General features: G+C 39.3%; 1 protein-coding gene across 1 annotated transcript in view; it reads left to right on the top strand.

The window, feature by feature from the left end:
• The first annotated feature begins 2,142 nt into the window (after positions 1 to 2,142).
• Positions 2,143 to 20,584, top strand: part of LOC122352526 (leucine-rich repeat transmembrane neuronal protein 4) — an 87,009-nt gene continuing 68,567 nt past the window's right edge. The window contains exons 1-2 of the mRNA XM_043249959.1: positions 2,143 to 2,797; positions 6,564 to 8,128. Coding sequence (XP_043105894.1) covers positions 2,794 to 2,797; positions 6,564 to 8,128 — 1,569 coding nt within the window. The 5' untranslated portion in view covers positions 2,143 to 2,793. The remainder of the gene's footprint in view (positions 2,798 to 6,563; positions 8,129 to 20,584) is intronic.

Raw genomic sequence — 20,584 nt, 5'->3', positions numbered from 1 at the left:
AGAATAAATAAAAATGTGCCAGGGTCACGTATTTTAGTGCCACTTAGAAAACATTTCTCTTTGAAACTGCGGCCAAACGTGCAGTAAGGTAGGTTTTTTGTTGCACAAAAAATGCACAGAGGTTCATATTTTTATGAGACCGGGTTGATTAATTGCATGGCCAACTGCTGAAAACAATCTGAATACTTAAAGTAACAGTTCTCCCAAAAATGAAATGTGCTTACCTTCAGGCCATCCAAGATGTGAATTTGTTTCTTCCTTGGAACAGGTTTATTCTCACATCCCTTGCTGACCAATGGATCTTTTGTTGTGAATGGGTGCCGTCAGAACGAGAGCCAAAACGATTGATCACAATAATCCACAATTAATCCACACTACTCCAGTCCACCAATTAATGTCTTGTGATTCCAAAACAGTTCTAAACAAACATTTTGGTGGATTCTTATGTGAGAGGACAACACTGTAGAAAGCGTTATTATGGATTTTTTAAGACTAAACTATAGTTTTAAGGTAAAATGTTTCAATAATCGATTTGCTTCTTTCAAATACAGTTTAGTTTTTTTCCCTTAAGATGTTAATTTATGGACTTGAGTGGTATGGATTACTTGTAGATTAATTTGATGCTTTCACCTGTTTGGATGTACCCATCCACAGCAAAGTATCCGCTTATGAGCAAGTGATGTTTTGGATGGCTTGAGGTTAATTTTTAGCTATTTTTATTTTTTTGGCAAACTATTCCTTTAAGCAACAGCACAGCAGAGATAAGAACATCCACCAAAACTTACAAAAAAATATTTGTGGTCCTGAGATAGATAAACCGGCGTAGCCAGGAACACACTTTCCCCTGCCATGACCCCTTTCTGAACTGTTGTTAAAGACTGCAGCTGTCTGGCCTCGATTTCCAGGCAATTGTACAATTGCTGAGACTCGGTGCACAGGGATAAGCTGTTCTCTTTAAAGACAGGCAGGAAATGTTAGAAACACAAGCCTCTTTCATTCTTGGCAACAACATTTCACTTATTCAGGCATTTACCTATTATATAATATTTAATATATAAGATGGTCAGCTTCTCGGTAATTGGCTTTGCTCAATCAGTTCACAGCCTTGGGAGGTTAAATGCTTTTGTTAACTGGCTTGTTAGTTTGAAGGGGACACTTGATGGACAGAAATTGCAGGGTTGCGCTAATGATGAAGCAGGAAATAGCAGTGCCACTCAAACGTTTCCTTTGCAAGGAAGAAGACCACAGCCAATCAGATTCCAGTCCATGTGAGAGCCCATAATAATTGATTGGACTGTCATTGTGGAATTCATAAGAGCGATGCTAGTCAAACTCTGGGGCTTTAAGTGAGCCTGTATCAAATAAAATACAATCTCAAATAATAATAATAATAAAAAAAAACCGAAACATTATATATTTGGACAAAACATATTTAATATCTGGAAAACTACCCTTTTTTAGCGGCTTGTCGTTTTTAAAACACAGCTACTTCAACTTAGTATGCTTAACTATTAAACTTAACCTAAGCTTAACCTTAGTGTGCTTGTATACTCATTTTATACCAAATGTGAAAATCAATATCTAAATTAACCAAGGAAACCCATTGCTGCTAAATGCTAACGGTCTTATTGGCTGTGTGAGCAAACTACATTTCCCACCATCCTCTGTGGCAGCACGAGAATAATAAAACGCACATACGAATTATCCATTAGCTGTGGATAATCTGCTGTAAATTAAATTGAAAGACAGATATGAAATTGCACTATTTATGGTGATACTGGTTAAAAATGTAGGCACATTTTCAACTAATGTCACCATTCATAGTTAGACCATTAACGTGCACCAGAACGCAGAAAAGCACAAAATAGTTCAGGGTTAATTAATCTTCCCATAAATCATCTAAAGCTTATACAAGGAACACGAGATCAGCACACGAACTAGATTTCATATGAGTTCTCGTTGGGTAGAGAAATCAACATTTCTCGTCAGCAGCCTGGATCGCTGTTTGTTCTTCTTTTGCGTTAGTCGAGCTAATAGACTTGTTTTGTCACCCACTCGTTTTCCAGTGGAAATACCGAGCGAGAGTGAAATGAGAGGGGAAGAGATTGCTGCTGGAGATGTCAGTTCGCCAGAAGAGGGCATTCGGATGCTGTCTGACAAAGTTATGGTGCGACAGGCGGTTGTGGTTAACCACTCACAATCCTGCTGCATCTCTGTACTGTCGGGAACTGTACAGGAGAGGAGAAACATTCCCGATGGAGTAACACTTCCAAACAGTATTCTACGAGCGCGGTAATTTTGGACTGGATTGAAATCTTCCAAACATCCCAGTTCTCACTGATATTATAATATCCACGGATTAATCTACGGTAAGCGTCATCCTTTCGGGAAAGACAGTATTTGCGCAGTATGCTGCGATGGAATATACTGAGGCGGAAGGGGATCGCTGGGATTTCCATAAGTTTGACTCGCGGTAGATAACTTGGATTCGGAATCGCGCGTCTTCGGCTCTGTTTGTGACTTGATGTGTAATTTTAGGACGTAAAATGGATTCTTTCTGTTCGAGCGGATGTTTATGATGAGATTTTTTGTTTTGAGGGGAATTGAAAGATATGGTCAGTGGTCAGTCAGGAGAGACTGAAGATTTCCCGCGCCAGCTCTGCGGTGGAGGACTACAGGCGGGCGCTCGTGGAAGAACCGAACCATCTGAAGAGAGCGCGTGCCATGCCGTTTCAGGTCTCGAGCGGTAAAAAGCTGTAAAACCTGTGGCCAGGAGTTGACTGAGACGCGGTGATGGGTAAGTTTGCGTGTTCTCACTCGGTCCTAAGTGAACGTGGAAACCACGGTGGATGTTTGAGGGTTGATAAACTGGGAGGAAATTCCCTGCAGTTTTGTTCGTTTTGCGGTGTAATGTGAATTGGCTTCAGACGGCGTGCATGCAGCAAAATTAAGAGACCGAATGTACTCCGATAAAAGCACAAGATGTTCATGCATATTTATGCGTGCACTCATTGGATGTTCTACTTAATTTGCATGCATCGATTTATTGTGCATTTGATAATCGCGCATATTCCTTGCTCAAATTTGACCGTGCGTTCACTTCTGCTCGCAGTGCTTTGATTCTGGTGAGGCACGGTCAAGCGTACCCGTGTGTTCGTTTATGTGATGGTCATTTATTCAGCGTTTTCATGACCCGTAGGCATAGTTTTGTTTTGTTTTTATTTCGAGGAGTCTGAGAACTAATATGTAGAATTGATTTCTTTACAAAAATATCTAAATGATCGTTGCACTACATCATGTATGAGTGTTTTATTTGATATGTATGCTAATGTATAAATGTAAAATATTTCAAACAAGATTCTAAAACGTATCTGTAACAAACGTGTTATTACGTTATATTTGGATCACCCTGATGGTATCAAATCGCATTGCATTCATTGGTTTGGTATACTATAAGAAACCTATTTCTCAATCGAGAATGAATGGTTCTTATCTGCGAAGCTTAATGTCTGAACAAGATAATAAATAATTGTATTACTTATAAATGGTGTTGTTAGGTGCTCTTCAGTTGTGATCCACCAAATGGTGCCGTTCACCCACACACCTGACAACCAATTAAGTTGAAAAGTGTGAATATTGGTAAAAATATCGGTCAGACTGATTATTGGCCTATCTTTGTTCTTCATCTCTCACTGATTTAAAGAGCAGACTGATGCCAACTCATTGATTAACACTGGAATGCTAATTGAGACTCATTTTTGGCAGCAAGGCAATTTCTCAGAGAGTGCCTGTGCATTATTGATAGTGAGATCGCACATAGATAGTTGATAATCTTTTGTAGATTTCATACTTGGATGTGCTGTTGGAAAAGATGCGCATTACGTGCATTGCATTGTGTTTTGTGCGTACATTTTTTGCAAAAAAAGTGCTCAGTGAATTGTTCAATTTGCATAATTAGCTCGTTTGAGTTATTTCTTCATCAAAGGAAGGCAGCACAACAGATTTCGTGTTTTGAAAACAATGAGGACGAAATCAATATGCATTGGATCAGTGTTAACAGCGTCTTTAGATCTTAATCTTTTTCATTTTGCATTTGGTAAAGGATGCATACTAGTTATATTCCTTACATATTTCTCATGATTTCTGGACTCATTATTTAGCTAAGCAGTGTGATTAACTGAGCCGCAGACCTTCTCATGGCCACATTAGAGTATTTGATTATAGATGTGTTTTCAATCATTTTTCAGGGGCTATTTGACAGATATGTGACCTGCTCTGATTGTTATTCGTTAGCGATGTGCAGCAAGATGGCCTTCCACAGCTCGTAAAATGATGAGCTATGCTTGCTGCTTTGCGGCACTGTAGTGGGAGATTTTGACAGCAAACATAAAATAACCAACCTGGCAAAAATTTTGGAGCATCACTGTGAAGGGTATGTAGGCCCGTGCAGAGGCAAAATCAGTTTTACCGGGAGCGGAAAAGGTGTAGTTGCATTTAAAATAAGAAAAGTGGCAGTGCAAGTTTGCTACAAATTAATTTTCATTAGACTTCTCTTGGATCATTAACTTTATCAGCATCATTTCATTAGCAAATGTCATTAAGCTGATACAGTCTGATTGTCTGGTTAGTATGAATGGGAGCCAGTGACGTAATTACTTTATTGTACCGCAGCCTGCTTGTGCATCAGTTGTTGGCAACTGTACACTCATGGATATCAGCACCTCTTTGCTTTTTTTTTTTTTTTGTTTAGTTTTTTTTCTAACACAATTAATGACTTCCAAACATAGCTTGAAACCCTGAAGCTTGCAGACATCTGGAAAAATAAGAAGGTCGTTGCAATAACTAAAAAAAAATATCAAATCAAGTGGCTTTTTTTTTTTTTGGAAAGTAAATATAGCACAAACGTTTCTAAAAACAAAACATCTCCCAAATAGATGTTTGTTTGATGTGACATGGCGTGGTAAGAGATCTGCAATTCAAAATTAAGATGTTTCTGATTATCAGCTTGTTCACTCTTATCAGCTGATTAAAACTAATTGCAAAATAAATGCGCAGGTAAATCTGAGATCTAGCATCATTTGAGAAGAGGGTTTGCTATTTAGTTGTCCTATTCAGTAATTTCATCCATTTGTAGGTGTAATGGAACAAATTTTTGAAGCCACTGTATATTATAATCATGAACAGGAGGTGCATTAATAAAGTTCATGACCATTCAAATGTTTGCTTCTGATATGCTGTTAAATGGAGTACCTTATGAATATTTTCTCCGTTTCAACAATTTTCATTTTTCCTTAGCAGAATTACTGTAACATAATACTGATTAATATAAACCATTCTATTCTGTGCATATGGTTTTAAAATGTTGTTTGGGTGGATTTGGAGTCATTTTGCTTTCAAGCAAAATGGATGTTTTGATGTTTCATAACCACTTTTGTGAATTCTTATGACAATATTAATGTGTCATAGCCACATTCTTCATCTCGTACAGACATATAATGCCTTAGGAACTTCATTTCTAAAAGTAATTTCCAGCAAGCTTTGTAAACGTTTATGCATCAGGGATAGAATTGAAAGCCTTTTATAGCAACCCAGTGTAGGCATGAAGGCCGGAAAGATGCAGCACAAATGATAAAATCCCATTATTGGAAAATGTCCAGGCTTTGGCCAAGACCTTCACAAAAAGAACATGTGTATTTTTCCCAGACCTCTAACCTCTTGAGCCAATGTTTAGTCGAGAACTCACTGCTGATATAATGCCTCGCTTCCCCCACCTCCGCCATTTATTTTGACAATAACAACACCTAGGCTTTCCTTTGTGTATTAAGGAAAGATGGACAAAGGCTGGTTGCTGAGCCACTGAGCAGCCGGGCAAATATAACTGATTTGCTTGACTGACAATCATTTAGATTATAATTAGGGACTAATAGGATGGCCGAGGCATATCTCTCAGGACATTTCCTTTCATACTGTAGTGGGCTCATGTCCAAGCTTATTGGAGGACTGGCTTGCTCTGATAGCATGTTTGCCATTGCCAGAGAGAAGAATTAAACAACATGGCATGACTGGATTGATTTGCACAATCACCACTGTTAATTGAGTCCTGTGTGGTATCATATTGCTGTATAAATGTAATATTTCAAGGGTTTATAATCACAGAACAATTACAATATTTCTTCTCTCATTAGTCGTCTTAATCTCTGCTTTGAAACTGCTCAATAATTAGGGCAGGGTATTGTCAACTACCTCACAATATGATGCACATCGTTTTGCACATTTCACGATTCAACACGTTGCAATGCATCACAGCGCCCTAATAGGATCATGATTGAATCTGCGCCAAAAAAGTGAGAGAGATACTCTGTCAGGGAGAGTGCATATGCTCTTGCAGTTTGATTTACTTATACCCACTATTTTGACTAATACTGTATGTACACATTAAATACAAGTTTAATTAAATAAATCCCCTTAAGTAGCATTATTTAGGTAATACCCTATTAATTTGTGTATTTGTATAATCAGGAAGTAAGTAGTATATTGACTTTTTTTTTCTTTTTCCCTTTTAGGCTTTGCCATGAGGCACCGCTGGTTCATGGTGCCACTGCTAATGCAGGCATGGCTGTCTGCCACCCCTTGCTTTGGTGAGCGCCCTTGCCCTCGGAGCTGTCGATGCGATGGCAAAATTGTATACTGTGAGTCTAGCGCATTCCGTGATGTTCCCAAGAACCTCTCAGGCGGCTGTCAAGGACTGTCCCTGCGGTATAACAGCTTAGCAAGCCTGAAGGCTGGCCAATTTGTTGGCCTCAACCAGCTCATTTGGCTGTACCTGGACCACAACTACATTGCCAATGTGGATGCACGTGCTTTTCAAGGGATACGGAGGCTTAAAGAGCTAATATTGAGCTCCAACAAGATAACACTGCTTCATAACACCACATTTCACCTGGTACCAAACTTGAGGAACCTGGACCTTTCCTATAACAAGCTACAAGCTCTACAACCAGGGCAGTTCCAGGGACTGCGCAAGCTACTCAGCTTGCACATGCGCTCCAACTCCCTGAAGAATCTTCCCTCGCGCCTTTTTCAAGACTGCCGTAATCTTGAATTCCTTGATCTTGGCTATAACCGACTGCGCAGCATTACTCGCAATTCAATGTCTGGCCTGATGAAGTTAACTGAGCTGCATATTGAGCATAACCAGTTCTCCAAAATCAACTTTTTCAACTTCCCACGCTTCTATAACTTGCGTGCTCTTTACCTACAGTGGAACCGCATTAGGACCATGAGTGAAGGCCTTACATGGACCTGGACATCATTGCAGAAGCTAGACCTTTCAGGAAATGACCTTCAGGAGATCGATGCAGAGGTGTACCGGGCCATGCCGAATCTGCAGACGCTTAACCTGGATTCAAACAAGCTTGTCAATGTGTCTCAAGAAGCTGTAGATGCCTGGACCTCTCTGACAGCAATTAGTCTGGCAGGCAACATGTGGGACTGTGGACCAGTTGTGTGCCCACTCGTGGCCTGGCTAAGAATCTTCCGTGGAAACAAAGAAATTAATATGATTTGCGCATCACCCAAAGAAGTCCAAGGGGAGAAGGTTATGGATGCCGTTGACGCCAGTGGTGTTTGTAGGGTTGCCCCTGCTATGCCGTCAACTGTAATTGTTCCCTCTACCCCTTTTGTCGCCTTTGCCCAGACCCCAGCCAGCTCTTTCATCCCGACTCTAAAATCTGGAGACAGCAGAAGGGGCCAAGGGACATCCTTGGAAGGTACCACCTCTTCTGCACCTTCTCAGCCTGCTGTCCCACCACCTGAGCAAGACTTTGAACCTGTATCATTCCACAAGATAGTGGCAGGAAGTGTTGCCCTCTTCCTGTCGGTTGCCATGATTCTCCTCGTAATTTATGTGTCATGGAAGCGCTATCCAAGCAGTGTTAAGCAGCTCCAGGAAAACTCAGCTGCTGCTCGCAAGCGGCGGAAAAAATCACGGGAGACAGAACGCACACTCAGCACACCATTGCAGGAGTACTATGTGGACTACAAGCCTAATAACACAGAGGGCACGGATGTGCTGGTCAATGGTACCGGGCCATGCACCTATACCATCTCTGGCTCCAGAGAATGTGAGGTAAGACTCCACAAAGCTTATTATCCATTGGATTTGGCATGTAACTAGGTACATTTTAACTGCTTTTAAAAAGGTCCTTCACTTCTTCAGCTGTTTTGATGCCTTTTTAGGAGATTGTAAATGTTGGATAAAACTATGTGTAGGAGGAATATGTTTTTGGCAGAGATATTTTAGAAAGGACATGTTTTTGGCACATTATGTGGTTAGTTTAACCTTGGATTAGGTGGTAATTTACAATTGGATATTGATTTGTTAGTGCATATTTATAAGTTCTGTTAATCCAGTTGACTGCTTGTTTTTAAGGAGTAGTCATATTTTAGGGTGTGGTAGAGCATTGCATTTTTACACTGATTTGTCTGCCTGCAATACTTCCTTCTACCTGTTATCTACTTGAAGGTAATAGGATGGTTTTTAATATGCTCTGTAATACAGGCTCTTGCTTGTTCTTTTATCCCAAAGAGATTTGTGATGCTTTGAAAATTTTAGTTACAGTAATCACAGGATAACGAACCTACTCAATAAGATGCTGTGTCACAATTACTTATTTGTTCTCATTAACATATGTACATTCAGTGACTCCCAAGTTTGTAATAAAATGGTTTTGTCTATGGGGAACTTCAAACACACCCTGTTAATAAGAAAGACCTCCTAACCATCCTTCTAATCCTGACTGCTATAAACTCATTGGTTCTTTCAACACTGTTTGATCCTTACTCATAGTCAGTGTGAAACACAATGGTTCTCTCTATATTCTCTCTCCTTTTCCTCGTCATCTTCCTGAGGCTATGAGAGTGTCTTTAATGACACCCCCACTTTATTTTCCAAGGGCTCTTTTTTGACTTCTTCCTTGTGTATCGCTTCATACCTTTTTTTTAGCCTCTTATCTTTGCTCCACATTCATCCTCCCCTCTTGAATCATCTTTCCCTCATTTTAGATCATCCTTTTTTATATATGACCACAATCTGCAGTTTCAATTTACAAAATACTCCTTTTGTCAGTGTGTATCTCATGCTGACATTGTATGTTAAAAGCTGGGGTCAACTGGCACTTCTTAAGAAACCGATTTGGTGTGTGGTTTGTATACATTGCTGTATTTACATATTTTCATGCTTTTCCCAAGGGGCAGGTGCTACCTTTACTCCTCCGGACTAAGAAAACTGTCAGTAGTGCAGGAAGGTGTCATTAGAGGCAGACACCGCCTCTGGCGGGGCCATAATAGGGTGTATATGCTGGCTGCAAGCAAGACAGGGCTGAGCGAAACAAGAAAGACAGGAAGACATGCTAGACAGGTAAACAGGTATGCCAAATCAGGTCACAGGAAGAGAAGACTATAAAGGTGGGTGAGAACACAAAGGCACACACAGAATGACATCCTGACAGCGATGTTGACCTCTGCACATGGCTCCCTGCCCCTTCTGTGATCTGCCACCTCAAAGCATTTTTTTGAGAGATCAGAGGTGCACATCAGAGTCCAGCAGATTGGCATGTTTTTCTCTTGTGACTTCCCCAAGTCAGGGCACAAACTTTTTTCATTATTACGTGCAAATCCCCAAGTCTCTTGCACAAAACGTGTCCCTTTTTGCCATTGCGATGATATGTCTTGACAACACAAAAGAACAACTGAAAAAGAAAATGGTTTGTCTTACAGTGCACTAGACCAAAGGGGCATGGTTTGGCTTGTTACCATGACATTATTAGCCCATTTTAGCAGAAACCTTATAACTTGACAGTTAATCCAAGGTAATACCAGGCTAACTATTGCCTAAAGTTAAGGGTCAACCTGTCAAGTCCATAATCATCAAAAGGCCTCACATCGAGTGCACTTGCTTGACCTGTTTCCATAATGTTTTCCATTAATAGTCTATAATTCTGAATTGTTTGCCTCCTTTTTTCCCCTGCCGTCCTCCATACCACAGCATTGCTGCATCAACACTAATGTGGTTTGGCTTCCCTCCCGTGCAGCAAAGCGCACGTCACCCATGATTGATGAGTTCTATTCTCTCTCTTGCGATTTGGTATTCCACACGCGCACCTGATTTACGGGCTTTTCACATCAAGCCAAAAGACTAGATTCAAACACACAGTTCAGATTGCTCCTGTCTTGAAAACCAGTGTTCTCCTCATGCCTTACATCGCTTTTGTTGCGAATCACAAATGGCATAAAGGTGTGGAAGAGACTGCTAAGAGGGATTGTCCTCTGACCTCACCTTGAAAGCGGTTCTCTGTTAAACTGACATACGATTTGGCCATCTTTCATCGTAAAATATAATGCCAAGATCTAATGTCTTCTTCGATCGATTTAGATCAACCAAGGGTCTTTATCGTCAGAACTCATAAAGGCTCAACTGCGGATGAAGTGCACATTCAATTCATTTATTTAGGTGATGAACTTTATTTTACTGAGCAGTCATCATGCTATAGAATTGTACAGTTGGTTTCTTTGCTATTGCATTCATTATTAATTTTGATTAGTAAAACACACATGATTGTATTAAAAAAACAGCAGCTTGATATTTGACCTTTATAATAGATGTCACAGTTTTCCATTTCCAATATTTATTAGTGCAGTTGTTGGGAGGTGTCACAAAACCCATCAGTTATCTTTACATTGCAGCTTATACCTCATTACGTGTTCTCATAAAACATAAACTACTCACATAAGTGAAGGAACGAGGGCATCACTCTGCCAGGCCCATTGGGGCTATCGTGAGTGTATATGTGTTAGTCATGGAGGCTCTGAAATCAAGCGTGTTTTTGAAGGCACCTCATTCAATATTAATTCTTTTTAGTTGTGAGCAATTAGGCCAGTACCATCACATTTTGTCGTATTGTACATTATGTTGCTGTCACATTTGCATTAAAAGCTTAACCTGTCAGCCTGTGATGTGTTTCGTGGATTTAAAATTGCTCTAATTGCTTTTGTAGAAAAAAAAAGAACAAGAACTTTGCTTAGTGTAACAGTGAAAGGCCTACAACAAGGGCATTAATCATCATTAGACTCAACAAATTTTAGTTAACAAATTGGTGTTGAACAGTACCTTTGACCCCAGCAAATAATGAAAATGGACTAATCCCCCCTTCCCCCCCAAAGAGACAAAAGTGCCTGCTGGAGATTAACGTTTAGACCACAAATCTGGTTAGCAGTTGGGCTCATGAATTAAAAACTGGACAAAAATAGAGAAGGTAGGATGAAGTAGGAAAAATGCACACATAATTACGTTTATTCCGCTCTCTGATCTAAAAAGCCAATTTTTTTTCAGTAAGCAGAGTCAAGAATAAAAGCTATGTTTTTCAGTTCAGCATTAAATACTGGAAATGAGAAATAATCACTTAAATTGTGTCAGTAGTGATAATTTATTTAAAAGATGCAAGTATGAAATTTCCCTTCTGATTATCTACACACACACACACACACACACACACACACACATATATACATATATATATTTTCACAGAACCACTTTTTTTCTCCTTTTGTAAGAAGATTTCTCTGCATGTTTGTATTATAGATGCATCCGTCTCATTTCAGTTGATAGCATACATCCTGAAATACAATCAGGAGTATTAATTGCACCTCTAGCACATTTCTCTTTGACTGGAGGACAGTTTAAATATAAAGTGGCGCAGCTTACCCCTCTCTCTCTCTCCTGCTGCACATGAACATTACTGATTGAGCCTAGCAGAAAAAATGCAAGAAACGCCTCTGATAGTAAAAGAAGTGAGAGATGAGATGAGAAAGAATCTAGAAGAACAGATTCATCTCACTGTGACCCGAGAGTCACAGCCCATTTAATTTAGCACCAATCATGCTTTTTAATGTCTGCAGAGTACATTATAATTTATTGGGATTATCATAAACTTGAGCCTGCAGCCTGGCACAAGGGCATTTCAGCCTCCCCCTGCAGAATGACTTCTGATAGCAAGTCTTGATGTCAATCATCATAAAATGGCTAACCATGCTTTTTCTTCAAAACCTTCTGATTTTTGTCCCAGCATCTTCAAGTTGGCAAAGCTTTGGCACCTGATAAATATTTATGCCCATCAGTGCCTGTCATTTTTGGCAAAGGATCCTGCATAGTGAGCAGGACTGAAGGGTCCTCATCGTTTGCTTCATCGAGCAGGGAGGAGGAACAGAACCAATGAGGGCTCTCGCTGCAAAAGAGGACCCTCATGAAAACAGTGCCATTGAGAAGCGAGAGTGTTTTTTTGGGTGGGGGTATTTGGGATTGTGAGAGAGGGTTGTTTTGTGTCCCAGATGGCCTCTTGTAACTCAGTGTTATGAAAAACAGAGTTGAAGTGATTTAGTTCTTAATTGGGTTGTATGGGTGCTGGTCCAAGTCGTCTGTTTAAAGCATAGATGTTGTTTAGAGGCTTCTAGTCTGTGAAGTGAAGCACCCTTGGCTGAAAAGTGACAGTAATTCAATGGTTCATTCACATTTGAATTCCCAGAAATCTCTTTAGCATGCTTTACCGGATTTGTGACATGAGCAAAAATCACATATTCTACTGCTACATAGGTATTGTCAACAGTTCATGATATATGTCCAAAGATATCAGCTGTGCAAACTTCTGTATTTAATTGGCTTTGTACTGTACTCTGCACAATAAAGTTGAATCACAAGGAATAAAATACGTTTTTAACTATTGCAGCTTTTTTTTAATGTTGGTATGACAAAAATGTTGTCATGGTTTGAGATGTTTTAAAGAATAGTGTTTTTGTGTCTACGGTATACTGATGAATTTCAATAAGTTAATGAATATATTTAAGTTAAATATTTTTAATGATGTGCAGTTATAATGAATATACATATAACATTTTATTTATTTTTTTGCTCATTTCTTTTATCTAATTTAACCTATTTTTGGAATATCCATTTTTCATATTCAACTGAGCTGACTATTTTTAGTGTCTTATTTTTAGTATATATATATATATATATATATATATATATATATATATTAGTTATTATCAAACTTTATTTATTTCATTTTGAAATTGTTAGATGCTATAGAGTTCGCCAACTACCTCATGTAGTGATACACAAAACCTGCTGCCTCAGGCTATAATTTTTCGCTTGGCGTCAAGTATTTTAATTACGTTCTGGATACTTTGTGGTATAAGCGATATAGCATGTTTAACACGTTTCTCCCATCACGCATTATATACAGTAGCATCATTGCACCTTACCTTGTATTTGCCTACACAGCTAACGAAGTTATGTTCCCACTGGAAATTACAGACTCGTGTACATACCAAAGACTGGAGTCTTAAAATCCGTCCAACAACAATGTGGCGTGTTTTATGAAGGGATGGAGGGTGGCACTGGCAGGAAACAGTGGGAGAATGAGAGGCAGGCAGACTGAAAGCCTAATTAATCCGGCCTTCCTTAATTAGCCTCTGTCCCCTCCATTATGTGCTTTCCAATGCGTTCGCTCCGTTTCTCTCTCTCTTGCTCTCTATCTCAGCGTTTTTACTGTGTCCTTTCTCCCTTGCTTTATTTGCTGCTCTTTTTCTATTCATCTTTTTCACAGCCTCTATTTGTTCTGTTTCTCTTTCGTTCCCTTTTCTTCCGTCTCTCTATCTTCCTGTCTCTCTCTTTCTCTCCCTTCGCCTTGCGAGGACATCGGCAATATGCTTCGGTGTGATAAACAAGCTCTCTCCGTCGCAGAGGGCAGCAAAGGCGACGGCGTAGGTGTCTAAGCCCGCGTGGTGTGTCTCTGACGGATGGAGAGAGAGACAAAAGCACAGCTGTGGACTGATATCGAGGGCTTGTTTTCCTGACCGGGCATTGTTTGTAAGGGGCTCGGAGACGGCGGAATAGTAGAGCTGGTCATTGTGTTCCGTGTCTGGCCCTCGGCCCTGGGCTGGAGCCCTCCCGTGTGCTCATGTCGATTAGGATCATGTCATGGCTTGAGCAGGCATTTGGCCCAGTAGGCACACATGAGGCTGTCACCTCTCGAGTACATGGTGCATGGTGGGCTAGAACATGTTTCTTCTTCAGAAGCTCAGTTTTGAGCAGTAGAATACCGCTGATTATGATTATAGTGCAGCGACGCAAGGGTAGAATTAGCAGAACCTCAAATGTCAAATGCATACGTGAGTAAAGAAAGGGTGTTGTCAGCTTAAACGGCTGTTTATTCCTTTTTCAGGCGGTGGTTCATTGTGCTTGAATGGATAGTTCTCCCAAAAATTAAAACCTTGTCATCTTTTACTCGCCTTTATGTCGTTCCAAACTGGTATGACTTTCCTTCTTTTGAGAAGCTATCGTTTGAACCTCCTTTAAAACCTACCGGCTGTGGGAAAATTGAAAAATTATTTTGAACAGACGATAATAATTAAACGAAGCAGAACCCATCTACTTTCCTGCCAATGGCCCACTGTATGATAAATATCTTTAGTGGCCTTCTTTTTTTTCTTCTTTTTTAAGAAGGTCTATTTGCTTATCAAGGTCATCTCACCTCCCTCACAACCAGGGCGGTTGCCACATTTCTCTTCGGTTCTTTTATCGTGACCCGTTCTTTTTTTATCTTTGGTGAGGGCAGATTCAGGAAGGTTGAGGAAATGAAACAAGGACGGTAGAGCCTTCATTGTGGAAGGAGAAGTGACATGGGAATTGACCTTTAAAGTTGTGTCTCAGAAATTCATACCCCAATGGTTCTAAATGTTTTTTTTTGACGGACAGCTTGGCAAGTGGATATATTTGCCAGAATTCAGTTTTTACAAGAACTTTGTCCTGTACTGGATATTGGCCATTCTCATAACTACAGTGAGGAAACAAGCCAATTTTTAATTATACCTATATGACATCCCAGACATAGTTTATTGTGTAACCAGAAATTAATTGCTAGTGGCTCACAAATAAGATAAACAAAATGTATACAATATATAATATATACATTTTCAGTCTTCTATAACATATTGCAATATTAACACTGTAAAATAAATGTATAACAAATACGAACATTAATTCATCAACAGTAGATTGAGAACCCATTATAAATGTAGTAGGTAATGCAGTATTATATTTAGACTTTTTCTTTTTTCATGTTATGTACACTTCTAGATGCAATGCATGTTTTTTCAGAGAACATGTCCATGTTCTCCATTAGCCAATATCTGATAATTTCCTAAGCCTCTATCAGGACAAAGTAATCAGCAAAAATAATAAATTGTTCATGTCTAGGTTTTACCAGGTGCTAAGACAATTATGATTGGCCTTCGTGGTTCATCTTGTGCATTTTACATATCTTAGGAAAGATACTTGCAAGAGAGCAAGCTCATGAGAAACGCTTATTCTGAGCAAATCTAGGGTGGCTTTGTGTCAAGAGAAGTGCTCAGAGAGCAATCTCAATGGCAATGAGGTCGAAAAACATTGTCCCTGGACAGAGTGGGAGGATGACATGTCTAACCCATCACTGGAAGTGTTGTTTGGCGGCCATATAATCCTTCATGCATCATTTCAATGTCTGCGATGTCTTGTCTGCCGCCAAGGCCTGTTGGGAGCATGCACTTAACTGAGCCCTGGGACTAAAGCCTGCCTCCTGTCAGAATGGTGAGATAACCAAGTGTGGTTTTGCAGGTAATGACTATTCCCTATGACTGGGGCTCAGTGTCTTGAAGGTCTCACGGGTCTCATTGTGAACTATTCGAAGTATAGTGCCAAGCTGATGTACAATTTCGCTGGCACTTGCAATTCTTTGGCCCCAGATGCAATTTTGAATTTTATTTTCATTAGCTGTAGCTCTCTAAACCATCATTATCTCCAGCAGGTCTGGCATTTTACATCTTCATTATATTTAGGGTTATGTCTCTAAATATTGAACTACAGTCAGTTTATTACCAAATAAAACTTGGTTAATTTAACAATGGTATTTCAGCTGTAATTCGTACAATTTTTTACAACTGTTCTCACATTCGGTTGGATAAAGGCTGTGCTTAAAATATGAAAATATGACACACAAGATGTCTCGGGACTAAATCAAGCTAGACAAAGGTGAGTATTTGGACTTTAAAAAAGACTTTTATTTGTCATCTGAAATCACGTCAATTACATTTAAGTTGCTTACATATGGATTTTAGATGGACAAAAATGTTTCTAAAATGTCACTATTTACTTGCATTAGAAAATCCTGAAATGTTTTCATTTAAAACTTTAAAGAGATAGTTAATGTCTTTAAATTCTGTCATTAATTAATCACCCTCATGTCTTTTCAAACCCATAAGATCTTCGTTCTCTTTAAAAAAAATTTTTTTTTCATTAAATCCAAGAGCTTTCTGACGCTGTAAACAATGTAACTGAAATGAATGTTCAAGGCACAGAAAGGTTGGAAGTACATTGTTAAAATACGTGATCAGTGGTTCAGCCATAATGTCAGTCCTGTTCCTGAAACCAGAATACTACTTATAGTTGGGATGCATCTGAAAGTTGAAAAAAGCTGCTTTCTAAGAATTTCTGTCTGAATCCAATGTTAAACTCACTTCCTGTTTGCTGAGATGTCTTTATCTAATAATGATTTGAAGGTAGCATAGATGTATCCTTATAGATGTCCCATAATCCCCTGTTTTCCATTCTGTGAAAGTTAAACTAAAGAATATGGCATCTGAAAGTTTTGACTGGTGGTCAGTTTGTGCGCGGACGTTTGTTTCTGACCAACTTTTTAAATTTTTTTATATTATTTTCTTGCAAGAAATTTGTATTATGTAATAATTGTACTATGTAATAATCACTCATTTAGCTCTCTGATTTGTTGTAGACTGTAATATAAACCATTACGCATCCCTCAGAAGTGTGTCCAAAATCTGTTTTGTAAGGTACCTTTATAGGACAGAGACAGAAAGTCAGCTGCCTAAGCTTTCATGTGCAGATTTTGGCTGACCGCTCATCTGTTTTTGCTTTTGGACGCAACCTGTGCACTGAAACATAAATTCATCTATATTGCAGCACACCTGAAGCTTATAGATGTTAAGTGCCTTGCTCAAGGGTACCACAGCAGTCATCAACTGAGGAACGATGCACTTACCATTGAGCCTCTCTAGAACCCCCTTTAGGGTTTTCATGCAAAATGTACTAGGTAATTATTTTTGCTGCACCTCGGAAAAGCAGAGAATCTTCAGATGTGAATTTTTAGATCATGGTGATCTAAACTGGCTCTGGCTCTTTTTCTAGTGAAGTGGCTGGCGCTCTACAGATGGCCTATTTTTTAAAGTGGGGCTCCTTAATACCTCCATCGAGGGGCTGCGGAGTGGTAAACACTCCTTTCAACACTGGCGCCTACAACCGTCCCAAATGAAATGATCCACTTATGATTTACTTTGCCTATGCCCCTCGCATCCTCAAGAGCCCCCTACTCTTTCCATCTGTAATTCTAACACACCCCTCCTCTATCATAGACATAGCCCTGTATGCTAGCTCCCACAATCTCTGTTTTCTCATGGGGCCTACTCATACAAGATGCACTCTGTTTGATTTTCATATTGCATTCCTTCGCACATAATCACTGTTGTTTGCACTCTTGCCGTACCGTGTTCTCAAACAAGACCCGTGCTGAGGTGTTTTCTTCCTGAATAGGTAAGCTTTGTTTTAGTTTGAAGTGAGGGTACTATCACCTCCTACTGCATTGCTTGATTCAAGCACCAATTTTTGGATATGCCTCTTTAGCATAGCACCCTTCGGGCTATCTCTGGCTGTGTCAGATAAGTCAGATGCTACCCAAACCACCCACTACTCTGCCTTGCTTTCAGTGTGAGATGATATTTTTTCGAGAAGAGGAAAAAAGAGGCAACAAGGGCTTATGCTTATCTAAAATTCTTGATGCAGTTGTTTTTGTGAGGGCAGATCGTATTTTGCAGACTTTATGTCTTGTGTATGCTTGCATTTTGCATCTGAAACAAAGCCTTTGAACATCAAGGGAGATAAGTTAATGGTCACATTTTTTTTCTGTGTTATTTAGAGCAGAGTTTTCAAAGTGGGTCTGCAAAGAGAGCACTGAATGGGAATCTGAGAGAAAGAGAATATGTGAAAAGATTGTTGTCAGTTATCTTTATTGTGGGTAGAAAAAAGGGTGCGCTGTCAACTTTAGAGAAAGTAAATGTTTTCTAAATATTTCTTTAATTAGTTTTGGCTTTAGTGCAACTTAAAACTTAGGGAAAAATGATTTAGAGAATATTCAGTGCCAGTTAATATAGCGTTCAAACTAGGAGCTGTGTAAGATTAGATGAAACTCTGTATGTACTGTAGTCAACAAGATAGTAAAGATTAATTAGAGCAATATAAATAGATGAAACAAACACATTACAAAGTAGGCCGGATAATCTCAAAACAATTGCGTGGGTTCTGGTTGTCATACCAACACAAAAACAAAATTTTGTCCAGCCACCTTTCCTTCTTCTAGCCTATGAATTTTGTATCATATTTACTTAGTTTCCCATGTGACTCATTCTGTGTACATCATTGTGTTTTCCTTTGTTTCATTTACAATTCAGATGCACTTCATCTGCCTGAAATCAAGTGGTTGCAATCGATGGCTTGGCAACCTATCTGACATCAAAAACCTTTGAGAGAATCAAGTCATAATCAGCAATCCACCTCTTTATGAATTTTAATTTGCTTCAATAGTCAAAGTTGAAGACATCCCTAAGAAAATATGTAAAAGTGCTCATGCATCATGGTCTCTTGGGCTTCTGGCTAAAGTGTGCCTCAGGCTTCTTGTATTCTTACCAAATAAAAGTAGGCCTTTTATGCAGCGCAAACATGACCTAAGTTAAAGATGCACACCTGTTTATCATATATCGAGCCTGTGGTATTAAATAGTTCGAAAACCCGCATCTATCACACTGAGATCAGCCACACAGTACCTATCTGCAGCAGAAGGAAATATGAATCACAGATATAGCTCTGTCACACAAGAATCTGTTTGGTGGACATTCTAGCCAGCACCATCCTCTCCCACTTTAGATCTGAAGGTTTTCCACTTTGTCGTCTGTCTCTCGCCATCTGTAAAAATGAAAGCCAGGCTGGCTTTGCTGGTGAGTCACACAACACATCAGTTGCCTGCGACTAACCACTTATTTGACCTGCAACTGTTTTTGAGAGTGACTCACCCAGACATGGAAAATGAATGATGTACTGATATTAGTTATTTTTTATAGGCGGATATCGTTGTGTCTGAAGGTTACAATGGCACTGTCCAACTTCTCATCCAAAGTGTCGGGAACCCTGATCTCTCAGAATTCTTTTTTTTTGTTTCCCATATTGCAACTACGTCTCATATAATGCTTTCCTAGTGCAAGAATCATTGATGAGAGTGTGGGAATGAACATAAAGCAGGAAGTTTACAATATTGAATGAAGTGAGTTTTTGTCCCTCTCAGCTCAAGATCTTAAGATTGCAAAAAAGATGATTTTTACTTAATGCATATTGTGGATAAAATGTCCATGATTACAAAATGGTAAAAAAAAGTTCATTGAAGAATTAGATTTAATTAAATAACAATGAATTAATTAATATTGGTTTATTTTATTTTATTTTAAACATTTGAAGTTGAGTCTATTTGTAAATGAATTATTGACCAGTTGAACATTTATAAATCATAATTATAAAAGATGTTGTTCGTTGTTAGTTCATGATACTTTAACATTAATTTTACAGTAGATTTTTAAAAGAGAATAAGAAGTGGGAAATAGAAAACCTGAAGTGGATTAGAATGCTTTAAGAGGTAAAGGCAAATTGCTTTTGGTCCAATCACCATCACACAGTGCTTTTTACTTTACTTTTTACTCAGAAAAGTCGTCTGGATTAGGTTTTATTTCTGGGTCCACAACCACAAAAATGAAATAATTTGCACTTGTGTGAAAATTAGAAAAGAGTTCCTTGAATTCTGTCGAAGGTAGTACATTGGACACTTTCATTGATTTCCCCATCATTGCTGGCATTTGAGTGCCGTCAAAGTCCTCCCCAGTCTCCTTCAATTAGCTTTCTGCCTAGGAGCTCTGTCAATCCCCATCTGCTCATGCGCCTATCAGTGGCTCCCCTCCACTGAGCAAGAGAGAGATAGAGTCAAGCCCTGTATTTGGAGCCTTTTTACAGGAGAACAAATAAGGCTGAGACAGAATGTCCAAACTCTTTATGTCACATTTTAGAGCATTCATAAGCAGAAACACAAGACATTTTGAGACAATTGGTATACAGTTTGGTCTTTGGACCTTGAATATCAAACAGCCCACTTCAAAAAACCCTGCTGTTTCTCATTGCCCTGGAGGTAACTGGTTCCGGATAAGTTGCGTCCGAAATCAGAGATGGAAATTGTCCTAGCTGCTGAGTCCAATGAGAGCTTGGCATCTCCAGCCGGCAGGACCATATGGGCAGTCAGAGAAGACATGATGGCTCCAATTTCCATTTCAGACATTTTTTTCCTTGCTCCTGACTATATTTAAGGAGGAGCTTTTTAGCATTGCC

Source organism: Puntigrus tetrazona, chromosome 10 (assembly GCF_018831695.1).
Source record: "Puntigrus tetrazona isolate hp1 chromosome 10, ASM1883169v1, whole genome shotgun sequence".
In the NCBI taxonomy this organism is placed as follows: Eukaryota; Metazoa; Chordata; class Actinopteri; order Cypriniformes; family Cyprinidae; genus Puntigrus; species Puntigrus tetrazona.
This window is presented reverse-complemented; position numbering and strand designations above follow the sequence as displayed.